The 15,452-nt window shown below is 45.9% G+C and overlaps 1 protein-coding gene across 1 annotated transcript in view; it reads right to left on the bottom strand.

Moving 5' to 3' along the window:
• The window catches only part of TNFSF11 (TNF superfamily member 11), a 222,745-nt gene that overhangs the window by 7,543 nt on the left and 199,750 nt on the right, over positions 1-15,452 (bottom strand). The window contains exon 4 of the mRNA XM_078657288.1: positions 13,924-14,016. Within this exon, the coding sequence (XP_078513414.1) occupies positions 13,924-14,016 (93 nt within the window). The remainder of the gene's footprint in view (positions 1-13,923; positions 14,017-15,452) is intronic.

The following is a 15,452-nucleotide window of genomic DNA, read 5'->3' as shown; positions in this document are numbered from 1 at the left end:
TGCTGCTGCAGTACCGCCAAGCATATTCTAAGTTTCCCCACCACCAGCCTTATCATGGTGGTAAGCCCACCAAAAAAGGCTGGCGTGAGGAAACAAAAGGGGCCCTGTACACAGGATGTATGTAGGGGGGGGCACATGATGTGTCCCCCTGTTAGCATGGAGGCCCAGTTCCTGCACGGCATGGACTAAACAGTCCATGAAATGAACTTGCTTTGGTGTTCCCCTTGCAATGCCTTTTTTTAACAGGCATCACCAAAGGTCTGCCCACCGGTAGACTTTGGCTGTCCAAGAGCGGGGCAGTGGCATGTCGCTCTGCACCTACATTGCCAAAGTCGTTATCGGCCCCTAAATATTTATGTCTGTGCATTGTGGGTTTGTGACATCGATTTGTCATTTTGAGTGAGCTTTGTGTTTAAATTTGAACCTACATACAAACACAAGGATGGATAGACCACGCCAAAACGCTAGTCCAACTGTGAAAAATACTATAGTTGTCATTCAGTGGTTTCTCAGCAAAGAGGAGAAAATATAATGCTTACCTTTAAAACAGTTTCCAATAGGTTTCACTTGAACAAATTTATATGTTTACTATTTTAAGCACTTTGGCTCCAATTACCAGTAGAGCTATGCAAGGTGGGGCAAAACTAACAAACAATCCACAATTTTAGCCGGATTCCTCCTCTGCATGGTGCTATTAGGAGTGTTTCTGCCACAATGCGGAATAACATGTAGGACCAGGAAATACCAGTTCCATTCTTGGATGTTTTCCCAGTTCCAGCCAGGTTTCCAGTATCAGGACCCTCCTTCTTTCCTCCTACTTTTAGAATTCATTTGTGTACAGAAACACAGAGAGAGACACTAGCTGTGGATTCTCATAGTTCTTTTCAAGCATCCAAAAACTAAGGTGCATACCACACAGAATGCCACATAGCTGGCCCAATAAGTATGAACCCTCCCACCGAGTTACTGATACTATGGCCAATAGATGCACCACGGCGAAGCCAGTCACCTTGAAATTTATCCTCAAAACATATTTAATATAAAAACAACCTGTGGTCAACTTATCTAACGACGGCTGCAGCTAGTCTTCAAATCGACCTGACCGTTCTGAACACCTCATCACTCACGCACACCTCAGTAAAAAGTATATTGAAAAAAACAGATTAAACTTCTCTCAAAGACCGTGGACCTGGAAAATATCAAGTCCACTCAGCCTTTAAGGGCGCTGGCATTATCATACATTAACGACAGCCAAGTTGGCCTTCAGGCTCAGTCTTATCTTATCTTACTTGTACACTTGGGAAAGCTTGCTTGACTCAAATTTTGGCAGTGAGGATGTTGGCATTACATATTAAAGACTACAACCACTGGCCTCTGCTTTCTAAGATGGTCAAGTGCAGACTCGGCGGCTACAAATCTGAACCCTTCCTACACCTACTTTGTAGTTGTCCGACATTCCTTGATCTCCTGCGAACTTTATTAAAGCCACTCTTTTTAATTCACAGCATAAAAACATGTAACAAAGCAATGAATTGGATTTTTAGTACCATGGTTCCCCTCAAACTGGCAAGAATTGGAAAATACTTTAAAGTTGTGCAGGACCTTCTTAAAAATACACAACTTGAGCGTGGTTTGATAACTTTTAGTTCCTGCACTACGGACATAAGGAATTGTAATGTTAAACTGCTTCATCATTGATTTCTAACATTTGCTGTGTATCTATTCCATTTTTGTGGTTGATTTTAAATTATTTTTCATTTTTCTCACTAAAAAACTAAACTTGGCTTATTCACAATAGATTTTAAATAGCCAAATACCTTAAATGTAATCAAAACTGCCTGTATATCTCGAGTTTTACCCTTAGGCACTACGTGCCAGTTACTCTAGAGTTCCCATTTGCTCTTTGCACAATAAGTCTTTTAAATGTTTTATATTGTCATGGTTTTCAGTAATCTACACAATAAACTTTGTATTGACACAATTGATAGCACCAGCGGTATGTAGTAACAGGGAGCTACACATGACAGCCCGAGCCTCCCCTTGAGTTACCAGCCAAATAAGACTACCAGAGTCCTCACAATAAGGTCTTTATTTGAATAGGGATGCATTTATTCTGTCATGTGAGCAGTCCACCTATCTCGGTTTCATTTGTACGCCAGCCAGTTCCAAGACATGGTCAAGGAGGAGAAAGGGACAGTGGGTATAAGTAGTATGAGAAATCCTAACACTAGAGAGAACGAAGTCGACCTAGAGCTCATATTTAAGGCTCTCTTCTATTTAATTGGGACATACACACAAGCAATACAAAGACTGGAAGGGGGAAACAGTAGCACTAAAAGTGGTTCACTAGCCAAATGAAGTGTTGCTTTAGTTGCAGATGATAACAAAAGGCATGTCTAATAGCTCACGTAGGCGCCCTGCAGATATCCTTGATATACAATTTAGAGCATAATGCCACTCATGGAGATCAGCATAGTGATCACATAAGGGAGAGTGCTGCAATGCAGGAAACAATCTTGAAATATTAGCTTTTGGTGAGAACATACCATCATCCATCCTTCTTTTAGTGAAAAAGAGAGGGGAGAGAACATCTTCTAAGAAACATCTACTAAACTAGAATATTAAAGCCGAAAGTACAAATGTTAATAAGAATCTTCTCACCGAAGATGAATGAAGAAAATACCAGTCAACATATTTCCTCATTGTTAGGGCACTGACTTTTTATTCTGAAAATCTGTGTATGCCGAGGCAGAGAAAGCTAACTGACCCGCTCAGCCAGTGATGGCAACTAGGAAAGGAATATTTAAAATCCTATGCTGGGTCTGGTCATGTAAATTGATCCATATGGTTATATAATACATGCAGGCCTGCAATCACTTTATAAAGCCCATCTCTAATTTCCTTATTTCAGGTGAAAGCTGATGATTAGCATACTCATGGATGAGTGAGACATCCACAAAATGGATTATCGCTGCCTGTTCCTCGATGGAAAACGCATAGTCCCAAAGAAAAGTACATGTTCGCTACTTATTTATCATTCTGTTTCAAGTGACCCTTGGAGTGGACTTCAAAAAATACACTTGGACAGGGAACAAGGAGTCGGCCGTAACAAAGTGGCTCAGTAAACTAGACATCCAAAACATTATGGCAGAAGCAGATACACTGGGGTATCCAGACAGACATTTGTCCAAGTGAAAAGTACCCACAAGTGCTACTTCAGAGGCCACAAAACCAAGATGTGCCTCGCCCACAGTGTAGTACCTTAAGGGGCCCCAAGTCAAATTCAAGCCAATTATTCAACAATGACATCAAAATTGAGCTACATAAAGGCACCACTACCAGACATTGCAAGGAGGTGAGCATTTCCCAGGTCAACAAACAGGAAGATTGGGCCTGGCTTACTTCTGCATTGCACTCCAAGGATTGGGGAAATTCCTAGTATAAGGAAAACGCCACATTCGCATGGACTGCAACAACGTGGCCCAGTAGGGAGGTTTAAAACAAACAAACATAGAGGTACTAAAACGACGATAGCAAACACTAAGTTCAGGCTAATCAGCTGGAACGTGGCAGGGTTTAGGTCGATCATGACCAATAATGAAGCTATGAAATCACTGAAGACAGGAGACATTTTATGCTTGCAGGAAACTTGGATGTAAACAGCCAATTACATCAAAGGCTATCAGGCGATCCATACAATGGCAAGCAAAAAAAACATATTCGGAAGACGAAGTGTGGGATCTCGATATTCGCAAAATTAAATCTGCAACTACAAATCGAGATTGGCCCGCGTACGCAATAGATGTCCAGATTATAACAATAAATGAGTTCAGAGTAGAGGGCACTCCGTTTGAACTTGGAGTAATCAACCTATATGTCAACCCAAAAAAGGATAAAAACTTAGAGAATACCTCCACGAGAACCCAGGATGTGAATGCATCATCACTGGGGACTTTAACATAAGAGACCTTTGTGGCCCGGAACAAAATCATGAGGACTGCAGTCGTAATCCTATGGAAGCCTGTATTAATAAATTCAACCTGGGGTCTGCGAATAACGAAGGGCAGCTGACAACGACTCCACAACCTACATTTAAAAACATATCCACGCTTGAGTACATCTTCCTGAGTAAGAATTTATTGAGGAGATGTGAAGAGTATAAAGTCCTGCACCCTCCGGGAAGTGATCACCAACCGATCTCTGTTCTTGTCAACACTAGCCGTATGATGCATGAGGAACATCTAACTGCAGGCAATATGCTCATTCTACATAATGAAACAGCTTCAATTAAACGCATTAAATGGGGCCCCATAAGCCGTGCAAAGTATACTAAATGGAAGCAGAACATAGGCATGTCTGACCCACAGAGCAGCTGGGAGGAAACTACGACTTCGCTATTCAATGCCTTGGCTCCAGGAAAGCAGCCTACCTATAATAATAAACATATGCAACTGGGGCAATTTAACTACACTGACAACCAAATCTTCATTCAGAGTAAAAAGAGATGCCGCTTGGCAGAATCAAAGCACAGGAAGGAAAAGTCAATTCGAACGGAAAGACAATTGAAGACAGCAAGAAAACCGCACAAAAAAATTGCCTGCCAACTGAAACAAACTAGCATAGAGGAAAAATGGAGAAACATCTACGCATTACGAGCACCCAACAAAAGCAAGGAATTTCGGAGATATGTCAATGGTCTAAATGGTGGCCATCATACCCACAATGCTGTACCTGCTAACAAATGGGCTGATCATGCCACCAGCCTATATGTCGACTAAAAAACATCCATGGCAAGCATAGTCAAGGTAGAAGACTACCATTATGAAGAGAGCAATGTGGCGGATCCTTACCAAACAGAAAGGAAAATACTAACCATCCTCCAGGGCATCAGGAAGGATGGGGTGCCAGGGCCCAATGAGCTGCCCGGGTATATTTTTAAGGAAGATCGTGAATACTGGGCACACCACATTCAGGCCTTATTCAATCATTGCTATAACTTTTCTGCTGTTCCGGATTCATGGAAAGGCTCCATCCTACATCCCATTCATAAAAAGGGGGATGTCTCCGACCTGGGGAATTATAGACTGATTGCACTACTGGACGTGGAAGGAAAGGCAATCGCAAAAATGCTCTTGAATGAGCTAGAGTCATGGATCACGAAAAATCAAGTAATCCCGCATTACCAGACTGACTTTCGGACGAATTCGTCGACCATGGACAATGCCATCGCACTTATCTGGCAACCAAGGCAACTGAGGCCACCGCCCCTCCATTGTATGCATGTTTTGTGGACTACAGTGCCGCCTTTGATGGAGTTGATCGAAACATTCTGTGGGCTAAGTGGGGTATACCATGGAAACTCCTTGCGGCCATCTTATCACTCTACACCGGCACGTGGGTGAGAGTTAAGGTCACTAGCACAAGTGCAACTGCCAAGATCTTCACGAACAGGGGGCCAAAACAGGGCTGTGTGATCGCACCCACCCTGTTTACCTTATACACCGCAGACCTGGGAGAAGCACTGTTAAAAACTAACATCTTTCCTCCAAAATTGGGCCACCTTAGACTGCCAATTATGCAGTATGCGGACGATCTCGTTTTATTGGATCACACAAGAATTGGCATAAAAAGAGCATTAGAGAAGCTACGTAATTACAACATCGAAAACAAGCTCATAGCTAATGCATCTAAGACAAACGTGCTGATCTATGGCCACAAGTCAAAACCTCCTGCCCTCTCTTCCTGCCTGTTTCTCAGACTCGGTCTCTCTCTACACAGTATCTTTCTAAGGACTTCTGGGCCCTAGACACGACATATTCTAGCTATTTTTGTGTGAATGTTAAGGTACAATCTTGTTGGGTTTCACGCAGGCTTGGCAGGATAGGTAATAAAATTCAAAGTTGCTCTTTAAAGAAGGGTGCCAAAATAGGTCTTGCCTGGGGCACCAAAAACCCTTAAGCTTACACTGAGCCGGTGTTGCTGATGTCATGCAGCACATAAGGTTTCGTGGAATGAAACAGGGCACAAATGAAGGCGCCACAGAAAGACGATGGCTACGCAGAAACAGGCTACAAATGGCCAACTCACATTTGAGCATGCCTTTGCTTGTATCCATTAGCACATTAAAGCAACATCTACAGGCTTTGCCAGTGACTGTTATAAATGAAGGCACATTCTTGAAGTTCTTTTCCTTTTTCCCCTGAGCATTAGTTATTTTCAGTGTTCTGGTATATTCTAGACGGGTTCTTGCTGAATAGCGGAACAAACAGCTGCCATATTGTGTACTGCCGCAGCTTGTGCAAGTAATAGCGGTGGGGCCGGGTGGGGGGGATTTCGACAGACAACAAGAGAAAATTAATTGTTTATTTCATTTTACCTCGTGGTTGTCTGTCAAATTTCCCCCAACCCGGCCCCACCGCTGGTACCTGCACGGGCCGCGGCAAAATTTGTCTATGTATTTTGAACAGATGGAGTTTGCTAATTCCTGGGATAGGACTAGTCTAAAGAGAAGTGAAATGCCGTACCAGAAGTGAAACTGTATTATGGCTGCAAGAGGGAGCCCATAATTGTCTAGAAAGGAAACTTCTTCAAAACCAGAAGGCCCCTGCTTTAAAATAGAGGCCCTAGAGTAAGTACCCTTATTTTGATGAAGGGGTTCTCCATGCAGAAGAAATAAAGCAGCTCTCAACAGTGTTTCCCATTGCGAGTATGTACCGTTCAGTACAGAAAAGTTAACAAAGATAAGGAGATACTCTCCTACTGGCATAGCTATGTAGAAGTGTTACATGGGTGAATCAAGCAGACACTTGAAGTTCCAGTCAGAATATGACATGATTAGATCACGGAATAATGACTCCTGCAGTACAAAATGAAGCTATTTTAGAAAAGTCATCCCTTTCTAAGTAGCGATACGGTACCTGGTAGTGGCGTGTAGCAAATTTAAACTCAGTCCAACCACAAGGTTTCTACTGAGGCACCTATATTGGAAATAACCTCAATGCATTTCATGTTGTCCCCCAGACCTACATCAGACTTTGCAACTGGGAGATGACAAAACTGGAAGGGGACTGAGTTTTTGTGCTGTGGTACATGGATGATCATGAAAATGTACAGAAGACATGGAGGTCAATAAGGGCTGGTATATATATAGCTAAGCTTTATGAGTGGAAGGCTAGCTAATGTGCTGGTGCCCCAGTGTGAGAGGCTCTGAACCAGTATTTGCTTGCAGGGACATATGTGTTAATTCTGCAAATAAGTGCACTGGGGTGCCCAAATAAATAAGAAGAAAACAAGTTACTTACCTGTAACTTTAGTTCCCCAGTATTGGTAACTTTCATAGATTCCCATGCTTTTGTATCATTCCCCGTCGTCGGACTGGGAGTCTCGGTAATAAAAAATACCATAGTAGTAGGTACAAAAGAGAAAGGAAAGGCCTAGGCCTCATTCCCTTTTGTAGCATATCAGCCTCTTTTTGTAAAAGAGACCAAACTCTAGGCATCAGCCAATCAGAAGAGCCTCACCCTTAGAACCTTCCTGAAGGAACTTCAGAGCCGTTGTGTGCTAGACACCCTACTTGCTGAAGGCTGAGCTTTCCCCGGGGAGGTGGGTGGGCGCATGGGAATCTATGAAAGTTACCAATACTGGGGAACTAAAGTTACAGGTAAGTAACTTGTTTTCTTACCCCAGTATTGGAACTTTCATAGATTCCCATGCTTTTGTATCAGAATAGCAAGCAGTAAACCATCATAAACACATTTTGTAAATAAGTACATCATAACATTAGAAATGAAATAACAAAATGTGTTACCCATGGAAGGTGGGATAGAAAGGAAAGCTCACCAATCACTTGAAGAGGTTTCTCAGGACAGCCTGGCCCACTGCTGCGTCATCCTGCTGCAATGACTCTAAGCAGTAATGCTTAGTAAACATGTGCACGCTGCTCCAGGTAGCAGCCCTGCAAATGTCCTTGACATGCACCCCGCAAAGAGGCTGTAGAAGATGCCACTGACCTCGTTGAGTGAGCACGGACCCTGCCCACCAGAGGTTTTCCTGCAATCTTGTGGCAATGCAGAATAGCACTCGAAATCCATCTTGAGATCCCCTGTTTGGACAGAGGAAGACCTTTGTTCGGACCGCCGAAGGCAATGAACAACTGCGTAGACCTTCGAAAGTCCTTGGTACGGTCAATGTAGAACTTGAGACATCGTTGTAGATCCAGAGTGTGCAATGTTTTTTCCGCTGGAGTGACTGGGTTCGGAAAAAACGTTTTTAGAATCACTGGCTCATTTAGGTGAAAGTCTGTAGGTACTTTGGGGATGAACCTGGGGTTCGTCCGCAAGATGACTGTGTTCTTTTTGAACTGCAAAAACGGTTCCTGGATAGTAAGGGCCTGCAACTCCCCCACTCGCCTTGCGGAGGTGAGGGCCAAGAGTAAGGCCAGCTTCCAGGACAAGAATTTCAGATCCGAGCGGTGAATCGGCTCAAAAGGACCCTTCATTAATTGAGCCAGGACTAAGTTCAAATGCCACGTTGGAGGAGGAGACCTCACTGGCGGAAAAACCCTGAACAGGCCTTTGAGGAATTGCTTGATAATTCTTGAAGACCATAGCGAAGGACCAGAAGCAGATCTTCTGAATCTTGAAATTGCTGCCAAGTGGACCTTGATTGTAGAATGGGACAGATTAGACTTAGCTAGCGAGAGTAGGTAAGGCAGGAGTTGATGAGGTTTTGAGGTGAACGGATCAACCTTATCTTTTTTGCACCAAATACAGAACCTTCTCCATTTAAGCCGGTATGTTCTGTTTGTTGAAGGCGCCCTTGCCTGGGAAAGAATATCCTTGATCTCCTTGGAAAGGGGAACGTTCATGTATTCTCGCTGGTCAGGAGCCATGCTGTCAGGTGTAATGACCTTGGATCTGGGTGCCAAACCTGACCTTCGGACATTGTCAGGAGATCCGGAACAGCCTCCAGACTTATTGGAGGAACTAGCGATAGCAGATGGAGCTCGGTGTACCAAAACTGTCTCAGCCATGCCGGGGCTATAAGAATCAGCTTGCATGGCTCTGTCTTCACTTTCCTGATGAGGCGTGGAATCTGGGGAATCGGTGGAAACGCATAAAGAAATCTCCCCGTCCAGGCTATTGAGAGGGCATTGCCCAATGAGCCTTGATGGTGGAACCTGCTGGCGTAGGCTCGGCACTTCTTGTTGGTTGGCGTCGCAAATAGATCCACCTCTGGTGTGCCCCATGTTTGAAAGAGCCGATCCAGAACCTGTTGTTTTAGCTCCCACTCGTGACTGACAGAAGTGAGTCTGCTCAGTCTCGTTTAGCGCTCCTGGCAAGTGTTCCGCCTGTAGAGAAATTCCGTGAAGAATTGTCCATTCCAGAATCTGTTGAGCCTCTCGCGACAAGGGAAGTGACCTCGTACCTCCTTCCTTGTTCACATAATGCATAGCCGTGGTGTTGTCCGTCCTGACTAGCACCTGTGAACCCTGGAGACGTGGAAGAAAGGCTTGAAGCGCTAGCCTGATCGCTCTCAGCTCCAACAGGTTGATGTGTAACTTTTGGTCGTTTGGAGACCAATGGCCGCTGATCTGCAGATCCTGCATCACTGCTCCCCATCCCTCCAATGACGCATCCGTCGTCAGTATGTGAGGCGATGGAACGTTTGCGAAGGATAGACCTTGGCATAAATTGTCTTGATGCGACCACCAAAGTACTGCCTCTTTCATCTCCCGCGTGACAATCACTTTGTCGTCGAACGATCCGCGGATTTGCTGCCACTGAAGGTCCAGTTGCTCCTGCAGGGGACGCATCCGCAATCTGCAGTGTGGAATCAGGGGAATACATGATGACATCACCCCTAGCAACGACTTGTAGCTGCGTACAGAAAGACACTTTTTTCTTTGAAGGCTTTGAGCCAATATCTGTAGTTTCAGTATCCTTTCTCGAGTAGGAAAAGCCCTCGAGATCCTTGAATCCAACACTGCTCCTAGGAACCGTGCCTTCCTTGAGGGCACCAGCACGGATTTGTCTCTGTTCAAGGTGAGTCCCAGATTCTGGAACAGATTGGTGCAAGCCTGCACCGCGTCCTGCGCCAATGCTCTGGTCGGGGCCTTTAGTAACCAATCGTCCAGGTAAGGGAAGACCTGAAAGTGGTTCTTTCGCAGAAATGCTGCCACCGGTGCCAGCACCTTCGTAAAAATCCTTGGGGCAGAGCGAAGGCCGAACGGCAGAACTCTGAATTGAAAGTGGCTCTTGGCTACTGTGAAGCGTAGGAACCTTCTGTGCGCTGGGTGAATCGGGACATGGAAGTACGCGTCCTCCAGATCGAGCGTGGCCATGAAGTCCCCCGGGCTGACCATCTTGAAAACGTCCTGTAAGGACACCATCCGAAAGGACAGGGAGATGAGATAGGTATTTAGCTCCCTGAGGTCCAGGATGGGACGCCATGTTTCCAGCGTCTTTCTTACCAGGAAGAATCTGGAGTAGAATCCCTGGCCTTGTTGGTTGGAGGGGACCGGCTCTATCACCCCTTTGCGGAGCATTTGTTGGGCTTCGAGTCTTAAGAGACGCAGATGCTTTGATGGAATTACTGCCGGGGGCCTGGGTGGAGGTACTTCCATAAATTCCAGAGTATGTCCTCGTTTTATGATGTTGAGCACCCAACGGTCCGATGGACCAGTTCTGAAGGAATTTTGATACCCTGCCTCCAACTGAAGATCTCCTGGAGGAGGGAACAGTAGACAGAGCCAGGAGGCCGCTATTGACGTTTGGACGAATCACGTCCACGGGCAGCCTGCTTGCCCTTGTTGTAAGGTCTTGAGTAACCTGAAGATTGCCCTTGACGTTGTTGGTATGACTGGCGGTTTGGTTGGTATCCAGAGGTGGTCGACGAATAACGCTGCTGCTGCTGCTGGTACGAACCTCTGTAACCACCTCCTCAGCCTCTCGCACCTCGAAACGGAGTTTTGCGATACTGGAGGGTTCCCAGCGCTCTAGCTGTGTCGATATCTTTCTTGATCTCCTGAAGAGTATCATCGATCACCTTACCGAAGAGGGCCTCGCCATCAAAAGGCAGATCCAGGACCTTGTTTTGGACTTCTGGTCTGAACCAGGTCGCCTTCAACCATCCCTGGCGTCTCAACACCGCCGCTCCTGCCAAAGCACGAAAGGCCGTTGTGGCAATGTCCATGGCACAGTCTATGATCTCCATAGAAACTGCCTCACCTTCTTGCAAAGTCTTCTTCGCCTCTAGCCCTGACTCCGGAGGAAGTTGTTCCAAATTTGGAGCTACATCGCACCATAACTGGCGATCATATCGTCCCAATATTGCCAAAGCATTGGCGGCGCGAATCAGAAGGCTAGCCATTGATGAGAAGCGCTTGCCCGTGTTATCCAGCCGTCGTCCATCCTTGTCAGGAGGGGCCGTTAATGGAGCAGAAGGGTTCCGTGACCTCCTTTGCGCTGCCTGCGAGATTACCGAGTCAGGCTTGGGATGCCTTGTTAGTGCTGCAGGTCCATCTTGTGGTGCCTTATACTTCTTGTCCAAGCGCAGTAGCACAGGGACCACCGTCGCTGGGTTTTTCATTGTCTTCAAACCCTCCTCCCATAAATGATCCACAATCGGAATCGACCTTGTCGTCTTATGGTGAGTGTCTTTAAAATCGTATAAGAAACAGTCCGTCGTTTGAGCTGGCATCACCAATTTAAATCTCCCAGCTGCTCGTTCCATGAGCTGATGAAAACCGCTGATGTCAACGGGAGGAGAATCACCTAAGTCCTGATGAGGCGAAGCTTGATCCGGGATGATGTAATCATTGTATTCATCACCGTCCTGATCTGAGTCATGATTATTATCCGATGACACGTCATCATCATCGTTCTGATCCCCATCCGGATCATTGGTTGGCTCCGACGTAGCCGGAGGCACTGGCCGCTGTGGTTGCGGAGGAATGAGCATCGGGTGGCTTGGAGGCACCACAGATGATTGGCTCCTCACTGGTGATGAAGGAGCAGACCTACGTGGTACTGGTCTGTCAGCTTTCGACTTGTAGTCTTGCAGCATCTTGTGCAGGTCATACAGGAACGTTGTCGGAACTGAAACCATGTCTTGTGGCTCATAGTTCCCAGAGTGGGCCGTCTCTTGATATCCGCCCCCGCCTTGTACATATGCCTCCTCCGAATCTGTGTCCTGACTCTTGATGAGAAGCTGAGATGGACTATTGGCATATTCAAAAACATCCTGTCCGTCTCCCTCAGAGTCCTCCTGGTTTAACAGCATAGAGGGTGGTAAAGAGGTTACCCTTCTCTGGGACGTCATCTCAGGCGTGATTCTTGTCAAAGAAATCGTCACCCGTCTCTCCGCAGCCAGTATCGTCGGTTGTTCCGTCGGCGCAGGAGAAATCCTCGTCGACGATATAGGAATCACTGATGTCGTCGTCGACGCCACCGACGACGAGCCCGCCGTCGATGTAGATATGGTCATCGTCGTCGATGCACTCGTCGACGACATGACCGTCGTCGACACCGTCGTCGATACCGTCGTCGATACCGTCGTCGCCGTCCTCGACGACACTGCCGTCGTCGCCATCGCCGTCGACGATGATGATTTCTTCGACGACGACGTCTTCGTCGACGATGATGTAGGTACACTCTCCGTCGACACTGCCGTCGACGAACTTTTCAACGCTCCCGTCGATGAGCCCGTCGACGGGGCCAACTGTATCTTGGGCTTCATTTTCGTCGTCGACGGAGCCACCGTCGACGAAGTCTTCGTCGTAGAGGACTTGGAACTCCTCTCTGAAGAATTTGAAGAGGGTTTTTTGAAGGCTGGGTCTGTCTTCTCACCCTTAGGAGGCGAAACCAGTTCTGCCTTGTCAGCCCCACTGTGGTGAGGGGAACTTCCTGAACCCCGGCCATCCGACTCCCTGGGGGTCTTCTTTGAAGCCTTTACGGGGCGTCCCACAGAGGAAGAGGGGGAACTTCTAGCCCTTTTCACTGACCTTTTGAAGGAAGCAGATGACGCCGATTCTTCCTCATCACTGGAAACTCCATGTTTCCTTTCCTTTTGCCTCTGCAGCCATGTAAGAAGCCTTCCAGCACGATCTCTCAAGGTCTTGGTGGAGAGAGTGCGGCAAATCTTACAGTCCTCTGCCTTGTGATCTGGATAAAGGCAGTAGATGCAATCCTTATGTCTATCCTCCACAAAAAGCCTTTTCTTCCCACAGGTGGAACAGGGCTTGAAAAGGGCTTTCTTCTTCTCAACCTCAGACATCTTGTAAGAAAGAGAGAGTTTGCTGAAGTAATGTGAAGAAAATCCTGAAGAAATAACTGGAGAAATGTTTAGAAGAGTTGAAAATAGAGCAGAGCTCAATGGAGACTCCCTAGCACAACGTGCGGTAGAAAATCTAAGGCTCTGAGGTTCCTTCAGGAAGGTTCTAAGGGTGAGGCTCTTCTGATTGGCTGATGCCTAGAGTTTGGTCTCTTTTACAAAAAGAGGCTGATATGCTACAAAAGGGAATGAGGCCTAGGCCTTTCCTTTCTCTTTTGTACCTACTACTATGGTATTTTTTATTACCGAGACTCCCAGTCCGACGACGGGGAATGATACAAAAGCATGGGAATCTATGAAAGTTCCAATACTGGGGTAACTGTGAATGATCGCTGGTGTGTGCCCTATTTTAATGGGGAAGCCAATGCCATATACCTCAATGTTGAGTGGGTACTCCTATTTTTCTTTATACTCTTCTTATTTATAAAGCCCTTGCAAATACCTAGAAAATGAGAGTGGCACATTGTTAGAAAATTATAAACGCGCATAATCTGGATAAGTGTGCATTTGTGGCACGTATGTGGATAGAGGAGAGGGTAACGACGACGCAACAGACTGAACCCTCCATTCAATGTGAAAGCTGCAACTTACCCCATGTGCTGTTCGACAGATTGATTGTGAGATGTGCAAGAGGCCACTTTCCGTATCTGTTTTTCTTGGAGTCCTGCAAATCTTCCTCTATAACTGAAGATAAAAGAAGACCAGTTATTTCATTGTAAAATAGAACTAACATTTCTTGGCTAAGCTGACAGAGCCCCAAATAGATAGAGGTCCCTCTGGTTGGAACAATTATAAGAACAGCATCAAACATTTTAACATTGAAAATGCATTCATTTCACTAATATATGTTAATTGTGTATGTTGGAAGGTGGATTATTGGTAGGGCTAAGTGTGCACCTACCACTAGCAATAAGGCCACCAATGCAATATAAGGTCAAGTCAGGGTCCCAATACATTAGCCCCTGGCTAAACCCTCAGTAGCTGGCTGCGAGAAGGCAGGCTTAAGTTAGGAGACAGGTGAGTGTAGCATTTAAAAACACCAATACATAAAAAAGTAAGACAAAACACAATAAAAATCAACGAACATTTTTGGACTTTGGAAATATTTTTATGAGCAAAATTATACCAAAATGACAAAAATCCAATATAGGGAACTGGAGATATGGATTTTTAATGAATAAACACCTTCTAGTGCTTAAATACATTTAGCGCCAACTTGGGATATCTGGTTGCACTTGACTGGGAAAAAGTCAAAGTGTGAGACTGACCGTGATGGAACACTGGTCGGGTACACTAAGCAGGAATCCCTAGTCAAAATTTTAGCTTTGCACTTAGAAACATTTGGGGAGGATTTTCTCTCGACATTGAGCGGGCCTCGTCATCAGGTGGGATTCACAGTGGCTTTGTTGGCTTGGTCCATCGGTAGCCCCTGGTTAACCCCTGAAAGTCTTGAGCTCTGGAGCTTTCAGTGAGATGAGCCTGATATCTAGGTCAGGTCGTGGTGCGAGGTAGTCGGCTTAGCTCTTGATGTTGGGTCGGTCACCTTATGGAGCTTATTTCAAAAGTTGATCCAAACTTCTGGAATTATTCCTGGAGTTCCTCTTGAGGGTTCAAGGTGTCCACAACACAAATTCAAGGTTCCAGAGTCTCTGAGTTGCTCCTTTCAAGTTGGGACTACAGTTCCCACAATGCACATTGCTAAAGCATTAAAAGTACACTAGATACACTCCAGGTTAGGGAATTCATTGGAGAGATGGTGTAGGTGAGGTCTATTAACCTGTTGCGTGCAGGAAGTCCACTCCGTAATCCCTTTTGAAGCAAGGCAAAGTCCTCAGGGCTGAAGTTCCCAGTGTGCAGCAGGAGCAGTCCTTCAGAGTGCAGTCCCTTGAGGAGCAGACCAGGGCTTCAGTAGGGCAGTGCTTCTTCTCCTTGTAGTTTCAGGTAGTAGATTTGAGTTGCTATGCAGCTCTCACATATTTATCCAATGTTCTGGGGCGACACCCAGGGTGGGCACTCCTGGCAATGGGGAACATGGTGCCACCCAAATGCATGACAGCTTCCTATAAGACAGCTGACTAAGCCAACCTCTAGGTGTGGCTCATTTCCCTTAACTCCCCCTT

This window comes from Lissotriton helveticus, chromosome 8 (genome assembly GCF_964261635.1).
Source record: "Lissotriton helveticus chromosome 8, aLisHel1.1, whole genome shotgun sequence".
NCBI lineage: Eukaryota > Metazoa > Chordata > Amphibia > Caudata > Salamandridae > Lissotriton > Lissotriton helveticus.
This window is presented reverse-complemented; position numbering and strand designations above follow the sequence as displayed.